Source organism: Giraffa tippelskirchi, chromosome 10, assembly GCF_054371585.1.
Source record: "Giraffa tippelskirchi isolate mGirTip1 chromosome 10, T2T-mGirTip1v1.2.pri, whole genome shotgun sequence".
Lineage (NCBI taxonomy): Eukaryota > Metazoa > Chordata > Mammalia > Artiodactyla > Giraffidae > Giraffa > Giraffa tippelskirchi.
In genome coordinates this window covers 111094628-111118613 of record NC_137284.1, presented here as the reverse complement: position 1 = coordinate 111118613, position 23986 = coordinate 111094628, and the positions used below count along the sequence as shown (strand labels likewise).

At 42.7% G+C, this 23986-nt stretch overlaps 2 protein-coding genes and 1 non-coding gene across 6 annotated transcripts in view; all 3 read right to left on the bottom strand.

Annotated features, from left to right (window-relative positions):
- Positions 1 to 10006, bottom strand: part of NOD1 (nucleotide binding oligomerization domain containing 1) — an 88300-nt gene extending 78294 nt beyond the window's left edge. For 2 of the 4 annotated variants that reach the window (XR_014066898.1, XM_081534826.1), the window contains exon 1: positions 9508 to 10006. The gene's annotated coding sequence lies outside the window, so the exon portion shown is untranslated. Of the gene's footprint in view, positions 1 to 8799 lie in introns of all 4 variants that reach the window. The other 2 variants (XR_014066899.1, XM_081534827.1) reach the window with 1 other exon arrangement.
- A 3093-nt stretch (positions 10007 to 13099) lies between these two features.
- Positions 13100 to 13171, bottom strand: TRNAC-ACA (transfer RNA cysteine (anticodon ACA)). The gene has a single exon. It is a non-coding gene; the product is annotated as a tRNA-Cys (tRNA).
- A 555-nt stretch (positions 13172 to 13726) lies between these two features.
- On the bottom strand, positions 13727 to 23702 carry GGCT (gamma-glutamylcyclotransferase). The gene is made up of 4 exons (XM_081534825.1): positions 23321 to 23702; positions 17120 to 17265; positions 16010 to 16145; positions 13727 to 14899 (listed from the first exon to the last, which is right to left on the bottom strand). The coding sequence occupies exons 1-4, from the start codon at positions 23462 to 23464 to the stop codon at positions 14756 to 14758; spliced, it is 570 nt and encodes a 189-aa protein (XP_081390951.1). The 5' UTR covers positions 23465 to 23702; the 3' UTR covers positions 13727 to 14755.
- Positions 23703 to 23986: the final 284 nt, after the last annotated feature.

Here is a 23986-nt window from a genome sequence, read left to right as displayed (position 1 = left end):
GGATTGAACCCAGGTCTCCAACATTGCAGGTGGATTCTTTACCAGCTGAGCCACAAGGGAAGCCCAGAACCAGGCTACCTAGTTCCAATTACTAGCTGTGTGATTTGGACAAATACATAGCATTCTGTGTTTCAATGTTCTAATGTTCTTGTCTACAAAATGGAGACTATAACAGCACCTACTTTCTAGGATTGGTGTGAGGATTCAGTGAGTGAATACTTAGGCAGCATTTAGCACAACACTGGCCACATTGCAAGCATTTATCATGACCAAGGAGAAGGTGGTATAAGTTGGAGCTTTGGACTGGTTCATCTTTGAGGCCCAGCATTTGACTATGAGGGATGGTGTCCATATGGTTAGTCCCTATATCTCCAGTACAGAGAGGATGCTGGGTTAAAAAAAAATGTTGAATGAATGAACCGAGCACAGCGTACTGCTAATAATAGTGCTCCATTAACGATCATTGAACAAGTATGTAGATTTCCAGAATTCACAGGCTCACTTAGGAGTGGCACCGGGAAAGTTCATTAGTATATAAATTCAGGTCTGCAGGCACCAAAATTTTCTATTGCTCTAAGACTTTTCCATGAGCAACTGCCTTAAAAAGTTTAACCAAAGTACAGCTCTCAATTTCTATGCATTCTCTTGGCACACAATCACCCATTGTTTTGTGACAATGTCCTCCATTGTGCTTTATGGGTGTGCTGTGCTAAGTAGCTTCAATAGTATCTGACTCTTTGTGACCCCATGGACTGTAGCCTGCCAGGCTCCTCTGTCCATGGGATTCTCCAGGCAAGAATACTGGAGTGGGTTGCCATGCCCTCCTCCAGGGGATCTTGCCAATCAAGGGACTGAACCCATTTCTCTTATGTCTCCTGCATTGGCAGGTGGGTTCTTTACCGCTAGCGCCACCTGGGAAGCCCATGCCTTATGGGGCTGATATACAATCGTTAGTGGACATTTTCCTGTTTTTATCTAAGCTTTGAAAAACAAAGTTCCCAAAAACCCCTGCTGGTACTTACCTCTGAGGGCCCAGTGAATTAAAATATCTTAATAAAAGAAGCCAACAAAAGATAACAGAGTCTTGAATCAGAAACCCAGATCTGGAACCCTAAAAGTGGGTTTAGGTGATTATACCAAAGAAAGTTCTACAGAAGGGGCAGGTCTGGAAGCCAGAGAACATCAGGAGATGGTGTTGAGGATGACACAGAATGTAGCTGGAGCTTCTCAAATAAAAGGCATTTTTTAAGAACAAAATATGTTAGTCACCTCAGAGGCTTGAGGCGAAACCTGGTGTTTAACAAACACACACTCAGCTGACTATTGGCCAAAATGCTTAGCTGGAGACTTTTACTGTCTGGGACACAAATCTACCTGGAGCTTAGCTAGACAGTACCTGGGAGGTGTGGGAGGGGACCCCAAGGGCCATCGAGAGGTCAAAGAGATGCCAGGTTCTTCTGAGAGGTGGCACACCCTGGGCCCCTGCCCAGCGAGGGCCTATCTCAGGAAGCAGGTCCTCCTTGCCAGCCCAGATACACCTGACCTGCTGTGACCTCTCACTCCATGACCTCACGACAGCTACACAGGGGTGAGGAGAAAGGGGGTAACGCAGATGCCCCAAAACAAGAGGCTTTTCCTGTACCTGAAAGCTCCACGTAAAGAATTTGTTTTTCTAAACACTCCAGTTTTTTAAGTATATGCAAATTCCCTAGTAGATGAACAGAGTGAAGAAAGTACCTCTTTCAGGTCTTTGGTGCTAAAGCCAGAGAGAGACAGACTAGCATGGACCACCATTCAAAGCTTCTCCCCTGAGCCAGGGGGCTCCCAGAATTTTTACCCACAGACTCTTGACACTCTGGCACCCACACTGCCATCCTGCCTCCCCTTTTGGGAACCTTTTATTCCTGTTCCTAAGGAGCTAGGGGGTACTGGACCCCACCCATGTGCATCCACAGAGGCTCCTGCTGAAGGATGCTGGCACCTGGCTGGCCGGCATGCATTTACACACATCTGCTCCCGAAAAACACAGAGCAGATGCTGTGGGCCAGGCAGACCAGTCTCTGAGTCCTGGTTCTGCCATCTTTTCTCTGTTCTGAGACTCAGTTCCTTCATTAGAAACTGAAAACCACAGGGACTTCCGTGGTGGTCCAGTGGTTAAGATCTGCCTTGCAATGCAAGGGACATGGGTTCGATCCCTGGTCAGGGAACTATTATTCACATGCCAAGGAGCAGCTAAGCCCGCACACCAAAACGAGAGTCCGGGACTGCAACAAAAGAGATCCTGCATGATGCAATGAAGATTCCACGTGCCGCAGCTAAGACCCAGTGCACTCAAATAAAGATTAAAAAAAAAAGTGAAAAATCATAATTTGTCTCCATAGTTGTCTCGCATATTAAGACAAGGTTTGTTGTCTGCTGTTGTTGTTTAGTTGCTAAGTCGTGTCCGATTCTTTGTGACCCTATGGACTGTAGCCTGCCAAGTTCTCTGTCCGTGAGATTTCCCAGGCAAAAATACTGGAGCGGGTTGCCCTTTCCTTCTCTAGATCATCTTCCTGACCCAGGGGTTGAACTCACGTCTCCTGCATTGGCAGGTGGATTCTTTACCACTGAGCCACCAGGGAAGCCCAAGACAAGGTTTATAAAGCTTAACAAGTAAAGGTCATTAATCATATTTTTCTTATAGATTACTAACACTGAGAAAAGGTATGGGTGGGAACTCCTCAAAGCCTCCTAGTGCCCTCTACAATAAATTTCCAAATCCTTTCCAGCCCAGGAGGCCTTCCTCATTGCACTCTCCTCAATACACTCCATTCTTTCCACCTCTGAGTCTTCAAACATGCTCTTGCTTGCATCTGGTGTGGCCTTAACTCTCTTCAACCCCAAGAACTAGTTGAAAAGGCTCATTCTTGGAGGGGCAGATCTCAGACTCCCTTAATCCCAGTACATGTGTCATGCCATACTATTGTCTTCACTTACAGCACTTAGCCCATTTATAACTACGTACTTGTGTTTACCACCCCTTCCCCTTCCAATAGCTGGCAAATTCCCTTTGGCCAGGTGCTGGGCCCTGGGATTCAGTCACTGCTGTATCCCCAAAACTTGGTAGATTCCTGGCACCAGCAAGGTCTTCTGATAATATCTGTTGAGTCAATGTGTTGCAGAATTGAAACCCAAATAGCCAGGAGGAACCAGGAGCTATAAGCAGTTCTCTGACAGCCCTCAACACCAGGCTGGGAAGCCAGCAAAGAACTTCATACCCATGAAGTTTCTTTTCTATTCAGAAAGCCAGAAAAACAAGTGCCAGCTCATTATCAGAAATGTTAAATCATCCCCAAGTCACTCAATGGAGAATTCCCTTTTCTAGGCTCTGAGTTCCACTGGCCCAGGCCTCTTGGAAGGCTGCCAGAGCTCCAAACGATGCAAATGCTAGTACGGTGCAGAAGAAGGGCGATGAGTAAGGAATTTCTTAAAAGGTAGTGGACCTGGCACAGGCCACTGTATTTTTGATGGAATGCCCTTTAAACATTGTCATGTCCACCTGGGTCCCCATCCTGGGAAATTCCAGGCCTGGTTTCTGTTTTCTCAAATACCCAGCATACCTGTCTGGGTGAATGTTTTAGAATATGTTTAGAAACACTGAATGTCTATGTTTTATTACAGCGAGGTTAACAATTTCAGTACTCTGAGATGACCAACACTTATCCCAAAATGAGCATCATAATTCACTCTAACAACGTCAGTCAATACCAGTATCACCGCCCTCAGTGCATATTAGATCATCCAGTGAAAGCAACTGTTGAGGTTTAAAGGTTATAAATGGAGGTGGAGGGGGGTTCCCATGTTCACTCCATCAGCAGGCAGAAGCAGGCAGTTCTTTGCAAGGGCCTTGTATCCAGCAGCACCACTCTACAAAGAGCACAAGCACATCTGTGGGTCAATTCCAGGAGCTGGGCATGGGGGTGGGGAGGTGGGCAGAGAGGGAGGGGCACTCACTGAGTCCTGAGTGGTTAGAACCTGGATTTCTGCTTTAAATCCTAAGTGCAGCACTAACAATCTGTTGACTTTGGGCTGGTTATTTAGTCTCATTGAGCCTTAGCTGTCTCTTCCATAAATTAGGAGAAACAATAACTACAATATGAGGTTGTTGGGAAGATTAAATAAGCTAAAAAACAAAACAGAAACCTAAAGTCCTTCGACCAGTGTTGCAGAGAGTAAACCTACGTAAGTGTTTGTTATCATTATTTAGGGTTTACAAGATCAGACACATCTTTATTTCACTTCATTTCATCAAAGCCTCAAGCCAATCCTTCCAGATTGATAGAGTTATCCCCTTTTCACAAATGTAAAAACTGAGGCTTGAGGATTAAGTAGCTAATTCAAAGCCAGACAACTAGGAGATGGCAAGACCAGCACTTGAACCCAATCATCACACTCATTATTATCATCTTAACCACCATTTCCTGGAAGCCAGGCGGTACACTGAGCACTTCGCAGCAACTATCTTATCAAATACTCAAAACCACTCTCTAAGGAAAGAACTATAACTATTTCATACAAACGAGGACACAAGGTTGGAAGAGTTAAATGTTGGGCGAGGTAACACTGTTAGTTAAGGAATGAAGTGGGAGTTTGATCCTAGTTCTGACACCAAAGCTCACAGTCTCTTCAAGTCCTGACTGTCTAGTATTTTTCATAGATCTCGTAACTTCACTTGAAATCATCAATGTGCCTGAATTCATGTTAAATGTAAACGACACTAGCCTTGTTAAGTGAAGTACAGGAATGGCCCACTCCATGAAGGGGCCTGCTGTCCTGAATAACAAGGAGTTAGGATATCCCCAAAGAAAAGCCTAGCTTTCCACCTGGTTCCTCCTAGAAGGCTTGGTTTGGGGTCACTGATAGCAATTCGGGAATGTGTTAAAATGAAGCATGAGGAGTTCTCAGTCATTAGACTTTTACCTTTTGGGAATTAGAACACAAATATTTTCTCATGTAAATCATCATCTGCTCCAAGGTCTTCTACCATGGAAAGGCTTTCCTTTCCTTAGCAGTGTGTGACTGCCCTACTCAGCTAAGCATGACTCTGAAAATATCTACCAAGTCGCTCCATCCCCCCAACTATTTTCTGTCCCTAATCTGTATCATGGAGATGACATAGAGAAGGGCCAATAGCAACAAAGATATAGTGAGATATACAAAGATGTAGTGACAGTGACTTTTCATGTTTCATTAAAATAGTAACCAACCAACACCTGGCGCTAACATGGTGCTCACTTTGCAAATTACCTAGACCCTCATGTTGACCCATTCATTAGTTCAATAGGAAACTATGCTGTTGCTTGCATTATTGATTATGTCAAAGCCTTTGACTGTGTAGATCACAACAAACTGGAGAATTCTTCAATAGATGGGAATACCAGACCACCTTACCTGCCTCCTGAGAAATCTGTATGCAGGTCAAGAAGCAACAGTTAGAACTGGACATAGAACAACAGACTGGTTCCAAATTGAGAAAGGAGTATGTCAAGGCTGTATATTGTCACTCTGCTTATTTAACTTATATGCAGAGTACATCATGCAAAATGCCCGGCTGAATGAAGCATAAGCTGGAATCAAGATTGCTGGGAGAAATATCAATAACCTCAGATGTGCAGATCACACCACCCTTATGGCAGGAAGTGATGAAAAACTAAAGAGCCTCTTGATAAAAGTGAAAGAGGAGAGTAAAAAAAAATTGGCTTAAAACTCAACATTCAAAAAACTAAGATCATGGCATCCGATTCCATCACTTCATGGCAAATAGATGGAGAAACAATGGAAACAGTGAGAGATTTTATTTTGGGGGGCTCCAAAATCACTGCAGATGGTGACTGCAACCATGAAATTAAAAGAACGCATGTTCCTTGGAAGAAAAACTATTACCAACCTCTACAGTATTTTAAAAAGCAGAGACATTACTTGGCCGACAAAGGTCTGTCTAGTCAAAGCTATGGTTTTTCCAGTAGTCATGTATGGATGTGAGAGTTGGACCAGAAAGAAAGCTGAGCACCGAAGAATTGATGCTTTTGAACTGTGGTGTTGGAGAAGACTTTTGAGAGTCCCTTGGACTGCAAGGAGATCAAACCAGTCAATCCTAAAGGAAATCAGTCCTGAATATTCATTGGAAGGACTGATGCTGAAGCTCCAACACTTTAGCCACCTGATGCGAAGAACTGACTTATTGGAAAAGACCCTGATGCTGGGAAAGACTGAAGGCAGGAGAAGGGGACAACAGAAAATGAGATGGTTGGACGGCATCACCGAGTCAATGGACATGAGTTTGAGCAAGCTCCAGGAGTTGGTGATGGACAGGGAAGCCTGGCGTGCTGCAGTCCACGAGGTCACAAAGAGTCAGTCATGACTGAGCAACTGAACTGATGTTGTTGTTCAGTTGCTAAGTCGTATCCAACTCTTTGTGACCCCATGGACTGCAGCACACCAGGCTTTCCTGTCCTCCACTATCTCCTGGAGTTTGCTCAAACTCATGTCCATTGAGTTGGTGATTCTATCTGACCATTTCATCCTCTGCTGCCCTCCTCTTCCCTTGCCTTCAATCTTTCCCAGCATCAGGGTCTTTCTCAATGAGACCGCTGGGCCAGTGGAACTCAGAGCCACTGAAATTGAATTGAAACCCCAAACTATAGTTTAATTTAAAGGAAAATGATTACTCAGCAAAACAAATAACAAAGCAAACAGATTACTAGAGAGCACTCTAAGTGAAGTATAACACAAAATTGCCTTGCTGGTTCTATAGAAGCAGATCCCTTGTTAGGGCACTGTGCCCCTTCAGAGGGCCAAGGAAAGATCGCCACAGAGTAACATCACCCCAGACTCAACAGCTCCAGAGGCAGGAAGGATGACTAAGGGGAGGAGGGAAGGTGGCAAGCTTGTCCTGGCCAACTTTGCATTAAAATCTCTGCCCACAGTTTGGTCTGTGGAGGGTTTTAGATAAAACACAACAAGAAGAATTCAACCCATAAGGTCTTGCTTTGACAAACTTTCCAGCACTGGGTAAAGAACATTAATTAATTGAAATGGCAGTGATTACTCACCTCTTACTACAAGAGTCAAGTTTGGGGGTTGGGGGGAAACACTTGTCACTGAGTATTTGACGCACCAAAGAGTTCTCCTTGAAACAACCTTCCTTCCTTCCAACTTTGGACTCTATAGATGGATGAAAGGAAGCCCTTTGTATGAGACTCAACTGACTTTGCCCAAAAGATAAAAGAAAACAGGACTTTCAGAAACCTGCACGATACCTAAAAGCTTCTACGTGACAAAAATTCAGCAAAAGTATAAACCTTATCTTTTTAAATTTCATCTTGCCTCAACCCCCTCAAAAAAGAATCATAGAAGGAACTGGTAATTTAAACTTCAAATCCTAAATTTAAATCTTAGATACTGAATAAATATTGAACTTTTTTTTTTTTTTACAAAAGGAGACAAGAATTTAAGATTCTCATTAGGCAAGTATCAGGGATAGTGCTGTAAAAGCACTTGATTTTTATATCAACATTAAATCACTACTTATAGTACTTCTACTGTTCAATCTAAAATCAACAGTGCTGCTGTTACTGTCAGAGGATCACCAGTGACACACACAGTGGAACCAAAGTAAAACATTCAGGATGCCCCCACTGACAACTGCAGGATGTAGGTTTTCCCTTCCCCAAATTCCTGACTTCTTGGTCATCTAAGAAGGATTCATTGTCCCTAGGCCAAGAGTCAGTAGCAAAACAGGTACAACTGGGGCACAGCCCAAGGATGCTGACAGCACGAAAGTCACATATGTGTGCCCACGTCAATTCCAAAACCCTGTAAACAGCCCAGCTACAGGGGAGCTCATATGTATATATGTGTATACACATATGCATGTGTGTGTGTGTGTGTATATATATATATATATATATTGCAGTGGAATAGAGGAAGTCTCAAACCTAAGGACCACTTTGTCATTCCTATCACGTGGAGTAAAACTGTATTCCAGAGCCATTAATAAGCCCTACTGAGTGACAGGCTGGTGGCCTGAAATTCCAGACCTCAAAGTACTCAGTGACTGAGGAGAAGGAGTACAAACCCCTCTCCTGAGCAGGGCAGGAAAAGAAAAAGGGAGTGGAGTTTTAAGGGAGACAACTGTTGGACACTCTCTTCACTGTGGCTGTACTAAACAAACAACTGTGGAACACAAATCACCACTGCAGTGGCTAATAACTGCTACTGATGGAGCAGCAACCAGGCCTGCCAGGCATTTGATACACATTATGTCCTTCAGGACAGAGCTACTATTTTCCCATTTCACAAGAAAGAAAACAGGGGTTCAGGGAGATCATGCAAGTATCACAGAAGTGACAGAATCTGAATTTGGGCCCAGGTTTGATGGGCTCCAAAGCTTGAACTTAAATTTCTTCATTTCGCAAAACCACAATGCACTCTTCTTGGACCCTCTGGAAGCCCTCTCTTCTCCTAGGCTGTTGTTTGTTTCAAATCCACCTTTCTTAAATGCCCCAAACATGCAAGAGAAATCTGTGTCTTGTTCAAGGGCCCTGGTTGCTGAGATTAGAGCTATCTGCCCCCAGCATATACCCTAGGGTGAGAAGAGGGTAAATTCTGCGCACTTGCTCTACCTTGGATATGAGAAATCTCAGATAAGGGGCTTTTAGCAGGAAAAAACCCGACCCTGCGGCAAGCACACCTAGCTTCACCCTTAAAGCAGAAATCCCAGAAGTTATCAATGGGTTTACTGGCTTCCCTTCACTTAACTTTAAATGACAGTAACAGAGGCATTTCCCAGAAAGCAGAACCAACGAGGCATCATGATCTGGCAAGGCTTCTGTGTTTCACAATGTGCCAAACGACTGTGTGCATAGCTGAGGCAATATTCCGGCGACGCTGCCAAGTCGTGTCTCATTTCCCTTCTCTGCGTCTCGGGAAACCGGAGGGGGGCCACTGCCCCTTCCCCAGGGCCACGCGGGACACTGGGTACAGCCGGATCTGTCTGCAGTCTGGACTCTTATCAAAGCCCCTGCCCGCCTTTCCACCCTCTCTTGGCAACCACTCTTTGGTCGTTGGTGCTCAACCCTGCCCACACAGTGGAATCAGCAGAGAAGTGTAAACGATACAGACCCCCGCCCCCTCTACTCCCCCAGGGGTTCTGATCGATCCAGCCTGGGCATCTGAATTTTACAAGCACCCCCAGGTGATTCTACGGTGCAGGCAGGACTGAGACGCTCTGTCTGGACCACCGTGGGATAAACGATTCCCCTAACGGTGAAGTTCACCCCCCTGAACTTTCGTGGCGTTCCACAAACTCTGGGTTTCTCCTCCTTGCTCCACCCGGAGCTCTTCCAGCGAAGCTTTGAATTCCGCCCGCTCGCAGGACGCCGCCTCTCTGCGCCTCCTCCGCAGCGGCGCCCAGGACCCCCAGAAAACGTTTGCCCAGCGCGACCCACCCCTGCCGCTGGGACTTACTTGGTCGCCAGGTGTGCAGACCTCGCGGTACTGGGGAGTCCGGTGCGCCGGGAGCGCGCGGGCGGGAACTCGGAGGTTGGGGAGCGCCGGGCCCGGAGCGCGCGGCGCCCGCAACTTCACCGGCTGCAGGGAAGGTACAGCCGCCGCGCGGGCCGGGAAGACGAACTATCACGACCGTAGCGACGGCCGCACCCCTCTGGCAGCGCCCCGAACCTCCGCGGCCTGCGCGAAAAGGCCGAGGCGCGGCCCGGGCGAGCAAGGCGGACGCGGGCGGCCGGGAGAGGCTGCGCGCAGAAAGTGGCCCTGGGCAGCAGGGAGGGGCAGTCTCTGCCCCAGCAGAGTGGCCAGGCCACCGCGCGGACAGGCCTGAGAGCTCGCCTAGAGGTGACCCATTGCCTACTGGTGGTGCCAGCTCGGTCCCGGCCGCTGCGAGCTCAGGCCCGTCCCGCTAGAAGTGCCAGCCCAGCGTCCGCAACCAGAGGCAGCTGCTTCAAAACACGAAGGTGGAAACGCCTGGTAGAACACGTGCTCCCCCGTGAAACTCCGGTTAACACGTGACACGTGCTCCCCGATGAAAAGCAGCTCAAAACAAACCTTTTAGAACAGAGTATATACTTCAATATAGACTTTTTTAAAAATCTAAGGTTTTCTTCCTGCCCTTAAATCTTTTCTTGGCGGTGTACATTGTACACTGTTAAAGCTGTGATGACCTGTCAGGGTGTTTGAAACATGCTAGCTAATACATTTCCCAGTAAAATGTTTTTTTTTTTAACGTTTTAAATGGAGAATGTCTACATAAGGCATAGCGATGCTATAAATAAGTTTCACACTGAATAAAGTACATTCAATCATGTGACCCCATATGCTCATGAATATTTAGATTCCCAGCAAAGGCTGCCTTTTGAGAAGTTTGTTCATAACTCAAAAGTGAAACTTTGCCAATGTAACACTGGTGGGAGACGTGCAAACTTGTCAAATCTAATATAGAGACGCTAAAGATACCAATTCTCCTTCATGTAAGTTTATCCTTACATGAACTTCTGATAGAAAAACTGCAAAATTTGTCCTTTCTTCTAGGATTCTGGATTTTATCTTCCATATCTTTAAATACTCACATTTTCTATATCCTGTTTCTCTGGCTGCACTTTCAGTTAAATTCTTCAGGTCTTTCATCAATTATTTTTGTGGTTATTTAAATCTGCTGTGTTACTGGTCTTTGCTAGGTGGAATAGTCCCTCCAGACCCCCTGTAATGTTCAGGTCCTACACCTGGAACCTGTGAATATGGCAAAGGAGAATTAAAGTAGCAGATGGAATTAAGGGGGCAAATCAGCTGACCTTGAGATGGAAAGATTAATCATGGTCTATTGGTATGGGCTGGATGCAGTCACAAGGGTCCTTATAAATGGAAGAGGGAGGCAGAAGAAGGAGAGCTAAAAGAGACAGCAACTTGAGAAGGACTGGGCCTGATGTTGCTGGTTTTGAAGAGGAGGAATGGAGCTATGAGCCAAGAAATTGAGGGTGGCTTCTAGAAGCTGCAGAAAACAAGGAAATGGGTTCTCTAGCTGAGCTCCAGAAGGAATACAGTCCTGCTGACTGCATTCATTTTGATTTCAATTCACTTTGATTTCAGCCCAGTGAGACCCATTTTAGACTACTGAACTCCAGAACCATAATAAAAACTGTGTTGCTTTAAGCCACTAAATTTGTGGTAACTCATTACAACAGCAATAGGGAACCAATACACCATCACTTAAGTTCTTAATTTCAACAATAATATATTTATTTTCTAAGAGTATTTTGGTCTTATTTCTAATTTTATTGGGCATGTTTAATAGTCTCCTTTTCTCTGCTGATTCCACTACTTCAAAAATTCATACATAGTTATTTTTACTTTTAATTAAACTTTTTATTTTGGGATAGTTGTAAATTTGCTACAGTGAAAAAGTTGGCTTAAAACTCACCATTCAAAAAACTAAGATCATGGCATCCCATCCCATCTCTTCATGGCAAATAGATGGGGAAACAGTGAGAGACTTTATTTTGGGGGGCTCCGAAATCACTGCAGATGGTGACGGCAGCCAGGAAATTAAAAGACGCCTGCTCCTTGGAAGAAAAGCTATGACCAATCTAGACAGCATATTAAAAAAAGCAGAGACATTACTTTGCCAACAAAGTTCCGTCTAGTCAAGTGAAAGTGAAGTCGCTCAGTCGTGTCCGACTCTTTGTGACCCATGGACTGTAGCCTGCCAGGTTCCTCCGTCCATGGGATTTTCCAGGCAAGAATACTGGAGTGGGTTGCCATTTCCTTCTCCAAGAGATCTTCCTGACTCAGGGATTGAATCTGGGTCTACTGCATGGTAGGCAGACGCTTAACCATCTGAGCCACCAGGGAAGTCCTAGTCAAAGCCATGGTTTTTCCAGTAGTCATGTATGGATGTGAGAGTTGGACCAGAAAGAAAGCTGAGCGCCGAATTGATGCTTTTGAACTGTGGTGTTGGAGAAGATTCTTGAGAGTCCCTTGGATTGCAAGGAGATTAAACCAGTCAATCCTAAAGGAAATCAGTCCTGAATATTCTTTGGAAGGACTGATGTTGAAGCTGAAGCTCCAATACTTGGCCACCTTATGCGAAGAACTGACTCACTGGAAAAGACCCTGATGCTGGGAAAGAATGAAGGCAAGAAAAGGGGATGACAAAGGATGAGATGATTGGATGGCATCACTAAGTCGATGGACATGAGTTTGAGCAAACTCCGGGAGCTGGCTCTTTATTATGTTGAGCCTTCCAAACTATGAACCTAGTATACCTCTCCCTTTATTTAGATCTTTGATATCTTTCATCAGTGTTTTGTAGTTTTCAGTATACAAGTCTTAAAACTTTGGTTAAATTTTCACTTAAGTATTTCCTTTAAAAAATTATATACATTGTTGGTAAGAATGTAAAATTGTTCAGCCAATGTGAGAAACAGGTTGGTCATTCCTCAAAAACTTAAACCTAGAAATACCATATGACCCCATCAATTCTGTTCCTAGGTACTTAAAAATATATATGCATACACATGTTCATAGGAGCATTGTTCACAATAGTCAAAAGGTGAAAACAGTCCAAATGTCCATCAATGGATGGATGGATAAACAAATTGTTGTAAACATATAGAAGAGTATTATATGCTTTTAATCCACTCCACCAATTTTTAATTGGTGTCTTGAGATCATTTCATTGAATATACTTATTGATCTGTTAGGGTATAAATGTGCCATTTTGTTATTTCTGTTCTTTCATTTCCCAGTTCTGTTCTGTTTTCTCTTCTTTCATTTCCCATTTTCTTTTTCTTGCCTTCCTGTGGGTTACGTGAACATTTTTTAGAATTCTGTTTTTATTTACCTGTGGTGTTTTTAAGTGTAGCTCTTTGTATACTTTTTTTTTTTTGGTATACTTTTTAAGTAGGTAACATGAAAGTGAAAGTGAAGTTGCTCAGTCATATCCGACTCTTTGCGACCCCATGGACTATAGCCTGCCAGGTTCCACCATCCATGGCATTTTCCAGGCAAGAATACTGGAGTGGGTTGCCATTTCTTTCTCCAGGAGATCTTCCCAACCCAGGGATTGAACCTGGGTCTCCTGCATTGTAGGCAGACACTTTACCGTCTGAGCCACCAGGGAAGTCCCATAGGTAACATACTCCTATATAATACATATTATACATACATAAATTTTTTAGTCTACTGGTGTCATTTTACTTGTTCAAATGAAGTGTAAAAACCTTACTTCACTTTACTTTTCACCTTTTATAGTTGTTAATAACATTACCTCTACATATATTATACTTCCCATTACTGTCTAGCCTTTTAGCTCATTTTATCTTTTTTCTAGTTGTTTTCAAGGTAGTACTGGCAAATGTCATATGTAAGGAATTTCCATCAGTGATTTTGGCCCTCTCACAATACAACCAGCTCCTGGTGACACTATAGCCAACATAGTCTTTGAAAAGCATTTCTGGGCTTGAAAGAAAATAAGGAAAATCTTCAATTTGTACTCCACTCTGGGAGATAGTGAAGCCTCACTACAGAATTACAGCTGTAGCTGAAAAGTTCTTTGGGCCTTCTTCCCAAGAGTAAAAACCAAATCTTTATTTTATGCTCCTGGGGTTTCTTCTCTTTCATTCTAATAACCCATTTTGAAGGTCCAGCTCACTGGATTCCACAGAGACATGAGAGATTGCATGATAACCAGTGTTGTTTTATTCATGACTCTCTTCCATTTATTCAGTAAATAAATTTAAGAACATGACCATTTCTTAATAAGCCAAGAAATCAAATTTTAGCTTCCAGGAAATACTTTTCCCTCATGAACTTGATTCTTCTACTTTAAAATCCTGTTCCAAAGATGGCTCAGTACAAACTTAATCCTTCAATAAGAACAATAATGATTACCAATCTTATTATATGCCAGGCTGTGTTCCAAGTTTATACATATACTCCTCAAAATGATCCTAAGATATTTAGGATCCTAGATATTTGGGCTGTCCTCAGTCTGCAGGCGAGGAAGTTGAGTCAAATAACCCACAGTTTCCCAGGTAGAAAGTGGTGGAACTGACAGCCGATCCCTAATACACTGGTTCCAGAGTCTGTGCAATAATCCTTTAGTATAGACTGGATATGGCCAAGACCAGACCCAGTATGTGTGATGACGTGAGTCTTTCTCATAAAATGAAATGTAGTATTTTCACAGGGAATACAGGTTAAACCACAAATACATTTATTCCTCTAAGAACATTATGCCATCTTTTAAATTGTAAAATAATTTTAAAAATTTTAAATAGTTTTAAAATAATTTAAAACTTTATAATCAATTGTCTCTTCAGTTTGCTTGCTCTTATTAAGCTGATTTTAAAAAATCCCAGAGCAGAGCGATTTACCAGCACCATCATTAAGTTGCAAATTTACCTTCAGTCACAGAGCAAAAATACACTTCAGATCAACTCAATAAAATAACTTTAAGGGTTCACAGGAGTACTCACATCTAACTGTCATGCATTCCAACACCTCTCACAGCCCCCCTTTCAACTGTCTAACTCCTATATCTCGGTCTGTTTACAGTCTGAAAACAAGGAATCACCCAAGTGAGATAACCCTCCGGAACACTGTTAAAATATATTAAACAGAGATACATCCCAGATCCCTGTTCTAAATGTTAAAAATGTATTAGCATATAGAGAAAATATATGTAGATATATTCCATTAAGTCCTAATGAGTCTTTGCTTCCCCCTTTTTGATAATGTCTTCAATTTCTTCTGAGACCTTTCCTTTGTAGTCATTTGGTTCTATTGCATTTAACTTCTTTTGGTACTCCAGTGGCAAACCATTCTCTTTTGCACCCATGCAAATGACCTAGAAAATGGTTAAACAACAACAACAAAACCCTCTTTTAGTTAGGAACATAATTTAGTTTAGTATACCACAGCTTTATTTGTACTATCAAAGTATGAAATATTAGCTTTCAGATAACTCTAAAATAAACAACTGTAGAACAAAATGAAAAGCCATTCCTTCCATGATGAGCATGAATGTACAGGGAGTTTTCATAGCCACACAATCCATCCCTATGTGATAGCAACTGTACTCAATACTATGGTTTAAAATATTTTTAATATAAAACTTATTGTATAGAATTTGCATGAAACGACAAAATCTTCTAAGAAACAAACACCATTCTTCAAAGAAATTTAAAGCTTATAGGGAGCAGTTTTTAGTTGAATCCTGGAGTCTACTCTACCTCTGAATTACACATGGGGGAATAAACAGCAAGTGTATTCAATGGTACTCCCCATATCCATACCAGGCTAATTCCTCTAGGCTCCATTCTAGAAAATTCCAGATTAGGCCCAGGCTAATCTGGCTGGGCCTAATTAGGCTCCAAGTATCATGTCCTGATTGGACCTGCCAATAAGTACCTAAGTTTGGGTTTCTGAAGAAGGATGTCAGCCTCTCTCTCCTTAATTCTTTTCCTGTGTGTGCATGCTGGAAAGGAGTCCCTGATTTTGACAGGGGCATGTCTTATCCCTCCATCTAGAAATGGAAAACATTTCAGCAGTAGGAAATAGATTTTTTCCGTATAAAAATGAATCTTGGGGTTTATGAAATACTATTTTGTGGGGAAGAAAAAAATGATTAAAAAAGCATAGGTATAGAATAACTATAAAAAATACACTCATACATGTTTTTAAAGAAAAATATGTCTAGGATTATGATTCAAGTACATTACTGACAGTTTTTTTTTAATAAACAAAGCTTTAGGGACATAGTTCTATCATTTCAAATAAATCGGAATGTTTACTCAGTAAATAACTATCATTTTTGTATTAAAAACATTTTGATTGAAATGAATTGTTCATATAGAATTTAAAACACAAAGCTTTTTAAAAACAAGATATTCTGTCATTTAACTCTGTGAAAATTAACAAGCAATCACCAAAAGTCTTTGTAAGTTTAAAAGGATACCTTTTTATACTGGGGTGATGGGGAAACATGTTCATAATTTGTCATCTGATAACTTCGACAGGTTATTTCTTTTCCTTCTTGAGTTGAAACAGTAACTTCTATTGGGACATACATTCCACTTTTAACCCCTTCTTGCCTGGAATCAGAACAGCCACATTTTAATCATACGTTGACTCTGCCAAGTTAGTTTATTGGATTAAAAATTTTAACTATTTATGGATGTATGTGTTCTCTATGTATTTGGGGATAGAGTAGAACATACTATAAATACCACCACATCAAAAGTAAGCTTAGCATTTCAGTTAGAAAGCCAGAGGCTTACTATTACTGGATATACTTCTAACAGATCTTTATATTAGTTATCGCAAGCTTTATAACCCTGAAACATTGCTCTCTATCTACGAAAACTGCACTATGTGTTCTGACAAGAGAATATCCACCCTGCAAAAGTAGACAGGACAGCTCATTCCTGTTTGCAAGTGAAGTAAAGTGGTAAGCATTTCAGATGTTTATCTGCTCTTCTCAAATCCTACTCTTTTCTGTCAACTTTCTTTGTATTAAATGCTCTGCCACACAACTCTTGAGTTCTAAAAAGCATCAAAGCATTTCTAATATGTTTTGAAGTATTTACAAATTATTATCACTTTTTTTACTGATTCAACTGCTACCTTAAAGAATTATTTTTTAAAAATCTGACTCTTACAAAAACTGAGTTGTTTTTGAAATCAGTAAAAGAATGTAATAATTACAGAAACCTTCGTGCTTTCTCACAATATGAAACTACAAAGATATTTTTATTAAAAAAACAAGTAGAAAATAAGGACTTCATCAATCATAGAAGAGATTACAAAAGTCTCCTCAAATCTTAGAGTGTGTAACCCTTCCAGGCTTTTCTTTTTAGGAAATGAACATTATACCTTTTAGGTTAACTCTCAAGTGTAAAGAATATGTCCATAAGAGATGGTTTTAAAAAAAACCCAACATATATATATGTGTGTGTGTGTGTATATATATATATGTATATATATATATATACACACACACACATTCTTACATATGATCCACCTTCTAAATTACTAATGATTTAACTTATAATTAGAAGCCACCTACTTATCCAGAGAACTTAAATTGCTTTTGTTCATTTTCCATACTACTCCCCATACTTCATCGCCAGGACTTTCAAAAATGGTGGCTATACCTCCATGCCAAGTTTCACTTGTTTTGCCTTGGGGATTGCCAAAGTCAAGTTTAAAATCCTGCAAAGGAAACCAAAGTGATATGATCAATATCCACATGAACCAAAATTTCCCTTCTCAAAATAAAAACAATTTACCTTCAACACCATGTAATTAAAACATAAGTTTTGAGTTCCTTCTATAAAAAACACAAAGATAAACAACCAAGGACCCAGATTTCAAGGACTATATTTTTCTTAAAAATGAACTGTATACTGAATATGTACATGTATCTTACCATAAATAAGAGGTTAAGGGGGACAATAAATCCCATAATCCTGATGCCTTAACACAGCTATCTTTATTTTTGAAACATGCTTCCCAATCCACTTACTTACACATACATTTTAACTTAGAGGCAATCATAGCGTGGGCTTCCCTGGTGGCTCAGTGGTAAAGAATCTGCCTGTAATGCAGGAGACAAGGGTTTGATCCCTGGGTCTCAGGAAGATCCCCTGGAGAAGGAAATGGCAACCCACTCCAGTATTCTTGCCTGGGAAATCCCATGGACAGAGGAGTCTGGTGGTTGCAAAAGAATCAGACACAACTCAGCAGCTAAACAACAGTAATCATAGTGTACATAATTGTTGAAGCTGGGTGATGGTTGCATAAGGGTTATAACATTATTTCTACTTTCATGTATGCTAAGAGTATCCTATTAGCATATTTTTTTTGCCCTAAGGGAGCTGTCATTTGAGGGTGATTTGTATACTTATAAATTTTAATATTCATGAATTATATTAACATATCTATAATAATCATAAGAGCAGCTAACAATTATTGGGTTCTGTACACTGCTATGGGCTTCATACAGACTTTGCAAAATCCTGTCAACAACTTTTTATACACATTTAACAGAAAGAAAAACGGTGGCTCAAAAAAGATTAATCAACTTGCCTAAAGTCTCACAACTAATGTAATGGAGTCAAGGTTTCAAGTTGTTAGTTTCTTCCCTCACAGAGAGGAGTAATCAAAGGACAGAGTGAGGGAGATTAAGAATCCTTACTCAGCTGTTTGGTCTAGGAAGATTTCTTTCCATTTTTACAGAGTTTAGTTTCCTAATGATAAAAAAAAAGTTGCATTAGATAATAAATCTAAAGTTTATATTTTATCTGTTACCTTTATTTTCTTAAAAACCTTTAGAATTTCATTAAAAAGGTGGGTTTGAGTGACCAGTACCTTCGATTGGTATGTTAGATGTTCTAGGTCCAGGTATCCTTGGCAAGACATCAGGAGATCTGATAAAAGATACAACCACACTAGGACCTGTCTATACAAAAAAGATCTTCATGACCCAGATAATCACGATGGTGTGATCACTCACCTAGAGCCAGACATCCTGGAATGTGAAGTCAAGTGGGCATCAGGAAGCATCACTAAAAACAAAGCTAGTGGAGGTGATAGAATTCCAGTTGAGCTATTTCAAACCCTAAAAGATGATGCTGTGAAAGTGCTGCACTCAATATGGCAGGAAATTTGGAAGACCCAGCAGTGGCCACAGGACTGGAAAAGGTCAGTTTTCATTCCAATCCCAAAGAAAGATGATGCCAAAGAATGCTCAAACTACCACACAATTGCACTCATCTCACACATTAGTAAAGTAATGCTCAAAATTCTCCAAGCCAGGCTTCAACAGCACGTGAACCGTGAACTTCCAGATGTTCAAGCTAGATTTAGAAAAGGCAGAGGAACCAGAGATCAAATTGCCAACATCTGCTGGATCATCGAAAAAGCAAGAGAGTTCCAGAAAAACATCTATTTCTGCTTTATTGACTATGCCAAAGCCTTTGACTGTGTGAATCACCACAAACTGTGGAAAATTCTGAAAGAGATGGGAATACCAGACCACCTGACCTGCCTCTTGAGAAATCTGTATGTAAGCCAGGAAACAACAGTTAGAACTAGACATGAACAACAGACTGGTACCAACTCGGGAAAGGAGTATGTCAAGGCTGTATATTGTCACCCTGCTTATTTAACTTATATGCAGAGTACGTCATGAGAAACACTGGGCTGGATGAAGCACAAGCTGGAATCAAGATTGCCGGGAGAAATATCAATAACCTCAGATATACAGATGACACCACCCTTATGGCAGAAAGCGAAGAACCAAAGAGCCTCTTGATGAAAGTGAAAGAGGAGAGTGAAAAAGTTGGCTTAAAGCTTAACATTCAGAAAATTAAGATCATGGCATCTGGTCCCATCACTTCATGGCAAATAGATGGGGAAACAGTGGAAACAGTGACAGACTTTATTTTGGGGGGCTCCAAAATTACTGCAGATGGTGACTGCAGCCATGGAATTAAAAGATGCTTGCTCACTCCTTGGAAGGAAAGTTATGACCAACCTAGACAGCATATTAAAAAGCAGAGACATTATATTGCCAACAAAGGTCCACCTAGTCAAGGCTATGGTTCTTCCAGTAGTCGTGTGTGGATGTAAGAGTTGGACTAGAAAGAAAGCTGAGTGATGAAGAATTGATGCTTTTGAACTGTGGTATTGGAGAAGACTTTTGAGAGTCCCTTGGACTGCAAGAAGATCCAACCAGTCCATCCTAAAGGAAACCAGTCCTGAATATTTATTGGAAGGACTGATGTTGAAGCTGAAACATCAATCCTTTGGCCACCTGATGCGAAGAGCTGACTCATTTGAAAATACCTTGATGCTGGGAAAGATTGAAGGCGGTAGGAGAAGGGGACAACAGAGGATGAGATGGTTGGATGGCATCACCGACTCAATGGACAGGAGTTTGAGTAAACTCTGGGAGTTAGTGATAGACAGGGAGGCCTGGCGTGCTACGGTCCATGGGGTCACAAAGAGTCGGACATGACTGAGCAACTGAACTGAACTGAACTGATGTACTGTTAAATCCCACACACAATTTTCATTGCTCATCTTGCTCTACTTCTCAGATGTTTCTGACATAGTTATCCGCACTGTCTTGATCTGCCTCCTTTCTTTTCAGCTGTTCCTTGATCTCAATTCCCTTTGCCAACTCCTCCTCCACTACCTGGTTTTTAAACGTTTGAGTTTCTAAAAATCTCATTTTAGGCCCTTTTCTCAGCAGTTTGCTCAAGACAAAATCATACCCTCCAAAGGCTTCAAATACCATCCAATATTCCAACTGTCTTTTGTCCAGCCTCAGGTCTCTCTTTTCAACTTTTAAAGTGCTTAGAACATAGTAAGTACTTCATGTGCTGTGTTGTGCTTAGTAGCTCAGTCATGTCTGACTCTTTGTGACCCCATGGATTGCAGCCTGCCAGGCTCCTCTGTCCATGGGGATTCTCCAGGCAAGAATACTAGAATGGGTTGCCATGTCCTCCTCCAGGAGATTTTCCCAACCCAGGGATCAAACCCAGGTCTCCCGCAATGCGGACAGATTCTTTACTGACTGGGCCACCAGGGAAGCCCAAGAATACTGGAGTGGGTAGCCTAATCTGTCTCCAGGGGATCTTCCCCGCCCAGGAATCAAACCATGGTCCCCTGCATTGCAGGCAGATTCTTTACCAGCTGAGCTACCAGGGAAGCCCAAGTACTTCATTAATGTTCACTAATATTTTTCTGCTCACTTAGGTATACAACAAGCATCTCAAACTCAGTACAGCTGACCCTTGAACAACATGGGTTTGAACTGCACAGGTCTACTTATCTGTGAATTTTTTTCAATTTACAGATCATCAAAGTAACTAAGTATGGGGGAAAGTTTGTGTTCGATTAGAGACTGAAATAGAGAATATGTGTCAAAGGAACTAGGGTCCGAGTCCTGATTCTATCCAAACCTCTTCAGCTTCCTGCCCTTGGGTGAGTCATTTATCAATTCCTCTGTTTTTGAGGCAGAGATGGCAGTTCTCTGATTTTCAGCTCAGCAAAGGGTGGGAACCACTAACCCTGGCATTTTGCAAGGGCAAACTGTATGCCCAAACTGAGCTTGATGTTCCCTCCCAAACTAATCCTCTTTTTTTTTCTTTTTAACAAATATCACTACCATCCATTCTGTTGCATCAAAAAACATTATCTACTCTTCATTTCATAATCAATCACCAAAGCCTAACAGTGTTCTCTCCTCAACACCCCAAAAAACCATCTACCTGCCCTGGCTACCACTCCCAGGTACCATCAGCTTCAGTAGTAACCGCGACAAAAGCTTTCTAACTGCGCTCCCACATCCACTTCCAAAAGCCCTTTTGGTAGGTTGCCCCTACCCTTCCAAAGCACTTTCCACAGCAACCAGAACAAGCTTTCAAAGATGTAAACCTGATATTTCATTTGCTTAAATTTGGCAGAGGTCTTGTCACTGTTGTTCTCAAGATAAAGATCCAAGTCTTCATTGGCCTCTGGGGTCCTGTAACATGTGACCTTTCCCTACCTCTCTACGCTTCACGCTACATCCTCCTTACACACTAAATTCTAGCCACACTAGCTAGAAGACCCAGCTTTTTTCTCTCCTGAAATCTTTTGTCTCTGCTGTTCCGTTTGCTTCTCCCCTCGCCAGTCATTCAGATCTCAGCTTAAGTCACATTTTCAGGTATGGCTTTACTGAACATTCCAGTTAGGTCAGATCCCTAAGTCACATACTCCCATAGGACCTTCAATGCTTCCTTAAAACAATTTTTTTTTTCACTCTTTTTAGAGCAGTTTTAGGTTCAGAGAAAAACTGAGAGCAAGGTACGATTCATCTCCTTTTAAGACTGACCATACCTGTGACTGAATAATCATTTGTTAGATAGTTCTTCGCTGCATCCCAACTATAAACATCTAAGCTTCTTTACCATGTTTGGGAAATTCCCTATCTTATGAGTTTGATGGGTAGATAGTGCTGAGAGCCCAACTCCCGTTTTTGAAGTTTCAAATGCCAGAAACTGGTTCTCCTAGCTTTGCTTGAAGTCAGGGCATGGGCATATGGCCAAGATTTAGCCTAGGACACCCACCTAGGGTTTTGAATTAGAAGTCAGTGACACAGAAGAGCAAAAACTCCACTCTGGGGGTGGGAACTGTATTTGGGTTTCAGGAGCTTCCAGATACAGTGACATTAGAGGCAGGGTCCAGAACGGGTGATGCATGATGTAATGTCCGTGTTTACCAAGCTCAGAGGTGAGTCAACAGTGGCCTCCCGGGCTGTTTCCATCTGTAATACTGGCCATTTTATAGCTTCCCTTCTATGCCTGCCAGTTTTGTCAGTTCTGTGGTCCTACCTTCCTGGTCATTCTGTGAGCTGTTCAACAGCCTTTCAACACATTCTTTTTCTGCTTAAATCAGCTACTTCTGTTGCTTGCAACTAAGAACCCGACCAATGATAGCAGAGACCATGTCTGTCTGGTCCAACGATGTCAAAAGGCTCTGTAGGTAATTTGTTTGCCTGTCTCTCTTACAGATGGGGAGGTCCTGAAAGCAGCTAGCTTTACTCAGTCATCCTTGTATCTCCAGGTAAGTGCTGGAAGAATATGAACTAAATGAATAAATGTACTGTACTAAGAGCTATGATTCTTACCAAGGCAAGGGAGGTTCATCCAGCCATTAGACTTAAGTGAGCACAGCCCTTACTATGAATGAGATACAGTTCCAGCTTTCAGGACCCATCAGGTCGAGAGCAAAAGTTTTGGCAAACGGATTTTTACAAAACTAGGTGACAAGTCCTGGAGCAAAGGTAGAACAGAAAGCAACTGATTCCCTGGCTTGGGTCAGAGAAGACTTTTCAGAGGGGCCAACCGAGTGGATTCTGTGATGATGTCCCTAAGTCAGCGGCCAAGGGAGAGGCACCGGGAGCTGGGCAGAATGAGCAGCTGGTGGGAACGTCAGGAGGGCGAGCTCAGGGCAGCCTGGGAGGCACAGGAGCCAGAGTAGCACAGCTTAGCCGGGGTCAAGCAGAGGGCTGAGAGCGGCCGAGAGGGACCCGCGGGGGAAGGGGGTGGGGGGAGGGTCGTGCAGGGAACCCTGATGTACTTTAAGCAGAGAGAGCTGCATTCCCAGACCAATGCTGACGCCGAGCGGCCCTGAGAAAGTGAGTTCTCAACATCCTGCCCCGTTTGTCTGCAGAGAGGGCAGAGGACATCTCGGGGGCCAGGCGGAGAGCACTGACCTGCAAGCGGGCCACGCTGTAAAACACGGCGGAGGGGTTTCGGAGGTGGATCCGCTCCGTCAGCAGGTTGCTGCCATAGGCGAAGTAGAGAAAACTCTCCCCCCCTTCCTGACTCCGGAGGGCCTCGCAGCCCAAGTTCTCCATGTCCCACCAGACGCCTGCACAGGCCTGGGATCGGTAGTACAAGCTTAAAGAGAGGACGAGAAATACAGCTCCGTGGCGGAAAAACCTAACCCAGGAACCGCGGGGCCCCCGCTTTAGAGGTTAGGGGAAAGGCGGGAAGCTGCGGCCGGGCGAGTCACCTGCGAGCACTCTTCTGACTGGCTGCCAGTACCCAACGCTGTGAGTTACTCGCTCTGATTGGCCAACCCACCGCCCCTTCTAGGCTCTCAGCTTGGACTTTGTAATATTCTGTTCTGAGGCGACCGGGGGCTGATTCCTCATTGGACCTGCTCTTCTTTTGTCCCGCCCCCTGCTCAAGGCTCCCTCTGATTGGCGGGTGGGAGGGGCTCTATGCAGGGGCGAGTCAGGTCCTCTGCTGAGCTGTAGCAGCTTACAGGTCCCAGCCGGATTTTCTCCAACTTCGGTGATGTGTGCGTGGTTCCCTGACAGTGTGTACTCTTTAGGGAGCTTTGGGATTCATTTAAAGTGAAACATTGGCTCAGA